The 6,024-nt window shown below is 41.7% G+C and overlaps 1 protein-coding gene across 1 annotated transcript; it reads right to left on the bottom strand.

Annotated features, from left to right (window-relative positions):
• Positions 1-1,593: 1,593 nt before the first annotated feature.
• On the bottom strand, positions 1,594-5,314 carry LOC311104301 (myosin light chain 4-like; the record flags this gene model as incomplete). Its single annotated transcript, XM_084146110.1, has 6 exons — positions 1,594-1,622; positions 1,718-1,795; positions 3,275-3,448; positions 3,768-3,917; positions 4,061-4,088; positions 5,141-5,314. The coding sequence occupies 6 exons, from the start codon at positions 5,312-5,314 to the stop codon at positions 1,594-1,596; spliced, it is 633 nt and encodes a 210-aa protein (XP_084002236.1).
• Between the last annotated feature and the right edge of the window lie 710 nt (positions 5,315-6,024).

Here is a 6,024-nt window from a genome sequence, read left to right as displayed (position 1 = left end):
CATAGACCCTTCCCTTCCCCTCCCCTCCCCTCCTCTCCCCTCCCCTCCTCTCCCCTCCCTCTTCCATACACTGGGTAAAGACTAGAGATGTTGGTATGCACATCTTACTCACGCATACTCACACACTATAACATATCATCTAAACCTACATGTACAAAGAGAAAACAACAGCTGATGTGGATTAGCTAAAGTCATGTGTGAAAAAGGCAAAGAAGGGATGCCAATGTTTATGGTGTCTCATCATGACCAACAGGTGATGGGTGGAGGGAGGCAGACAGAGACAGGTCTATATGGGTTGTTTTATGAGAAATTAGATCACGCAAACATATTTGTTGTTTAAGAAAAATGTGTGTGTGTGTATGTGTGTGTGTGTGTGTGCGTGTATATATTGGGGTAAAGGATGGGTGGGTTAGCTTTTATGCTTCTGCATCTGTAGGGTTGGGCATCCTCATACTTCAGTGTTAAGTCGGTCGGTACAACAGTCCCTAAGCTCCAGCTTACGTCAACAGCAGCTGCACCCAATGGCTCTGGCATCACTCACTGAATAGGGTGAGCTCTTAACAGTTGTCTCATCCCCTGAGTATAGGGTCAGATCCTCTCAAGCCTCCAAATCAGTCCATCTTACCAGCAAAGCTAGGGATTTTCCAATTATTGTTCATTTACTTTGACTTACAGTAGCTACAGCATACAACTGTTCTGGTGCCAGTTCGCATTACCATTCAGGCAATAATAATTTTGGTTTATGGTTTCAGTGTTATGAATTGAGGTTAATTCAATTAGATCCCAGAACATATGATGCTAATACGTGGGCATTCTGATGTGACTGAATTTACATAGATACAAGGCCAGAGGCCGTTGTTTCTATTTAGTGTTCAACCAGTAGAAAACAGTTACTTAGCAACATAATATGCTGTACATGTATGAATATACACATTTCACAACTAGTTCTCTCTCCCTCTAAATCCACAACCCTCACAGATATGTAGTTAACAAACAGAAGCACAGTTGTCACTCACCTGTTTGGAATGTTATCACATGTCATTGCTCAACTGGCTAGTCTAAATATGTGTACGTGACAGATGCAGGCTTTTAACATGTGAAACCTAAGAATGCACCAGAGACCCATTACATAATGGATTTCAATGCGACCACCAAAGAAGGAGAGGATCTCCCCCACTTTAGGGAATACACAGCGCTCCCATTTCAGATGAAGTGCACACCACTTTGAAAATAGTTACCATCTCTCAATATTATCACTTTGCAACTGTCACGCATGGAAATAAAGATAAAACATTGCTTTGGACCTAGATGTTTGACGTTGAACATTTATTTCCATTGTCGAAACGTTGTGACACACACATCCACTCACACACACACAGACAGAATCAATCACACACATTGAGTACAAAGATTTGAACGAAAGAGCTGACAAAAGAGATTCAGATCAGCGACATCATGAATTCTGCAACAGAGAGAGACACCTGTCATTTCACTTTCCCTACTTCATCAGTTTGAACATGTTGATGCACGACTCAGGGTGCCGGCAAAAAGGTAATGCACTTCACAGTTAAGATGCTGTACTCACTTGATCATTCACCCAGCCATGATGTGTTTCACAAAGGCTGAAATAGAGAGATAGAAACAGAGGCTGTATTAACATTAGGTGGGAACCAGTAGGTTTCCTCAGCACACTGCATAAAGTCGTATGTTGCCGCACCTTCGTAGTTAATGCAGCCGTTGCCATCCTCTTGTCCTTCCATCACGACCTCTATCTCTTTCTCTGTCATCTTCTCTCCTGCAAGTGTAACGGTAGCGGTGTGAGACATTTCAAATGGTGTTAAACACTCCTCACAGACACACCCCTTACGGAAAAAAACACATGAATTTCACGTGATCATGTGTGTTTCACATGTGATCTCACGTAATTACATGTGATCACGTGACCTTATGCGAAGTTAATGTGATAACATGTGACAACATGTAAAAGCAACACATGAAAACATTTCAGCACGTGAGAACATGATCTCATGTGAAATAAATGTGAAAACATGGGGATGCAAAAATGTCAACATGTGATACCATGAAAATCCATGTAAAACTGAAAATTATATTTTCACATGTGAATGTTTTTCTCATGTGGAAATTCAATTCCACATGTGAGAGTTAGGTTTTCACATGTGAACGTTTTTTAAATGTGAACGTTTTTTAAATGTGAAAGGTTTTCACATGTGAATCTCTAATGTGAAAATGTGGTGTTAACATGTAAATTCTACATTTAATACATGTGAACACAACTGACCTCACATGTGTCTCTTTTGCTTTCACATGTGAACATTTCAGCTCAACATGTGAAAACAGCTATTTCAACTGTGAAAATGCAATTCTCATATGTGAAACTGCAGATTTCACATGTTTTTTTCTAAGAGAAGTAATGAAATGGTGTGGGGGTCTTAAGGTAAGTTGTGCGCTGTTCAGCTAAAATAGTGTACAAATCTTTAACGAATGACAATATGAATCTATTTCACATGATTCCTTTGTACTGTATATGACCCCACCTGGGATTTGAACTCAGAACCTCTGGATTTAGGTTATCTTTCTGCTGCGCTAAAAAAGTCTGTAACATGCTCAGAAGTTCCGAAATTTGAGGGTTTTCTGTATAGTCTAATGTTGGTGTGTCATATTATTCTGTTTTAATGTTACTCAATCACTATGATAAATATAATAGTTTTTCTTGAGTGTATTTTTAACAAAGCTGAGATTTACTTTGATGTCCAAAGTGTAGGAATACAGGTGAAATCAGTCATTGACACAGAAATGGTGGCATAGCAAAAAAGTCTGAATGCAGTGACCAAGAGGTTGTGAGTCCAAATCCCAGATGAGGACATGTTAATATTAATTACTGTATAAATAAACATTCACATTATAATAATGCATGCCAATGTGTGCCAAATATGTAAGTTGAAAACACTCCGACTGCATGACTTTCCGGGGACTGATTTTTGTGAAATCTTATGTGAAGAATATTCACATGTGACATTTTTTATCCACATGTGAAAGGTTACGTGATCACGTGAAAATCACTTGAAATTTCATATGTGAAATAAAATGTTACATGAAATAAATGTGGTTTTTCCGTAAGGGAAGCCAAACCTCAAACCAATCCTCCTTTCAGATACCCTTACGGGTTTCACATTAACTTCATAGAGCATACATTACACATCTATAATCACGTCATAAACATGAGATTATAGCTACATAGAACATGGGCACTAACCAAGAGTTGCGAGTGCATGACGTAGCTCGGCGCCCATGACGGTGCCGTTGCCCTCCTTGTCAAAGACACGCAGTCCTTCCACAAAGTCCTCAAAGGTACCCCGGTTTTTGGACTTGGAGATGTGCTGGAACATTGGTAGGAAGATCTCGAAGCCGATCAGCTTGGTGTTCATTTCTATAGTGGCACATTGAGCAAGGGAAGGAGTTACTTTCAATGAAACCAACCCAACCCATCAACATTCAGCCTCTACTGAGCTCAAGGTGAGTAAAGAGATAACGGAAACTTAAGCAATGGTGTGGCCATGCACGTGTTCAATGGCTGGAGTCATTGTCAAAAGGCAGATATGTCTAGAAACTGTGATGCCATCAGTTCAAATGTTGCACCTGATGGATACACTTACAGAGAAAATTATTGATGCCTATGTCTGTGCGAACATGTAACCAGTGACCACTACTACTATATAATGTCTATAGAATACTGGTGTGCCACTGACCCTGTGGCTTGGGTTTCCCTAGGACTCTCATGACTTCTTCGTTGGAGGGGTTCTGGCCCAGCGCCCTCATCACGTCACCACACTGGGCGTAAGAGATCTTCATCTCGCTTTTGGGGGTCCTGTCGAAAAGCACGAAGGCCTCTTTGAACTCTGGGGAAGAACACAGATCATCAGGGTTAGCTGGGGAAACTAGCAAGCCATCAACAGGTCAGGTCATCCAATACACTTTCCCCATAACAAATAGTAAAATGTACATCAAAGATGTTGGATTTTCTAAAGCAAGATCAGTTTACCGTCAATTTGGTCTGCAGTGAACTCAATCTGAAATAGAAAAAAAGAACACTTCAATAGTGGGAATATTGCTACTGATTTTGCCCAGCTCATCATTGTAAGCACATTTAGCAATTGTATTATGAAGGATGAGGTGCATCCGAGGCGCATACTATGTACATGACATGGGGGGAGTTCTTTGAAGACCTCCAAGGTCAGCTGTGGACACCTTATTTGTGTCTCTAAGAGTAACAGGGCGCCCTAGTTTCAAGATGGTGGGCTTCGTGTGAAACCTAATTCTCCTCCACTGTCCCCGGGGCCAACACAGGCTAATATAAGAACAATAAGAATGAAAAGTTCCAACTGGGGACCCGTTAGAAAGGCTGTTCTAGAACCCCAGAGAGACAGAAGCATGCAGATGAATCCGGGTGTAGCACATCTCTGGCACCAAATACCAGCCCAATTTGTCTTTTATCATCCCTGAGAAAAACAACCTGACGAGGAACCAGTTACAGTTATGGGTTGAAATGTTGTTTGTCCATTGAAAGAGCATGTTGGGAACATAAAACAGTTATATGAACTGTTTGCTTGATCCAGTCGCTGGAAAGTTTTGTTGGATGTGTGCCACTACGCCAACAAGTCTTTGATCGTACAGTGAATGCCAGTTACCAAAGCCAAAGGAACAGAAAATGAAAAAAATATATAATTGATTAGGAACCATTGATTTACCTCCAACATAATCTCATTCAGATTCAACAGTTACTGTACCAAGCAGAGATGGTTTAATGATCTGAACATAACTAACCTGAAAGGTTATTACATCACTGAAAATGGCAAATCCTTTGCAGAGGATAGCCATACCAAGAAATGTTGCCAATAGAACTTTGAAAACTAATACAACAATGTTTTTTTTCACTAGACAGACTTCCCTGTACACAGCTCTAACTCGTCAACTAAAGATAGCATCCTCCTCTCTCATACTTAATGTCATTAGTTCCACTACAAACACAGGTGGATGAGAGGAGATGACAGCAAAGACTCGCAGAGAGGTTAGACCATAGAATTACAACATACAATCTATTTTCTATGAGTTGGACACTCACCGCAATGCTTTGGGGGTCAAATTCGGGCTCCTTGGGCTTCTCTGGCTCCGGAGCTGGTGGGGTCGATTTTGCCACCTCCTTCTTCGGCTCGGGCTTCTTGGGGGCCATTCTCCTGGACGGGAAAGTGTGTGAGGGAGAGTGTGTGTGTCGCGGTGGAGGCTGAGAGAGGACCATCTCTGGAAGAGTTATATACCCAGCTTGGGGGTCCCCACTGAGACAGATGGGTTGGCTTAGCCAACAGAAGCTAGGATAACATTCTATATAAGGGTAAAAAGACAGTCTTCAGGATAGAACTTCACAAGACTCCCCTGAAGAACCTGTGGCATGGAATTAATCTATGCAGTCAACTACATGGCTACTAAGACATCATCAGGGTTCTCTCTCTCATAATGGCCAATATTATCAGTACTCAGGTCCCAGTCGACACTTAACTATTTAGCACATCAGTTGTGACATGTCGCCAGTCAAGGGTTAAGGGCTTAGGTGGGTGATAAGTATTATTTTCCTCTCAGTATGTTTGTCGGGTATGGAGGGGCTTAGCTACAATTAGAGAAGCAGGACATTACCCAAGGGAGTATGGAGGAAGGGGTCTTTTTATAGATGCTTAAACTATCTTTCTCTCTTAACTTAGTTGCCCACAACTCCAAAAGAAGAGGGAGGCCTGATTGCTGTTTGGGGTTGGAGAGGGGGAGACTTATGTGAGGGCAGTCAAAGCAGATGCAGGGTCTGAACAGCTGACTAAGGAAGGAGGAGGGAGACACTGATGATGAGGGAAGGAATGGCCTGGCTATTAGTGTGCTCAGTGAACTGGAATGAACTGACTGAGCTCTTGGCCTGGTAGGCACTGAAGTATAACAATTAGAATGAGCCAGACTCTACAGTTA

This window comes from Coregonus lavaretus, assembly GCF_964263955.1.
Source record: "Coregonus lavaretus genome assembly, chromosome: 28".
Lineage (NCBI taxonomy): Eukaryota > Metazoa > Chordata > Actinopteri > Salmoniformes > Salmonidae > Coregonus > Coregonus lavaretus.
The sequence above is the reverse complement of the archived record's forward strand: the minus strand, read 5'-3'. Positions and strand labels throughout refer to the sequence as shown.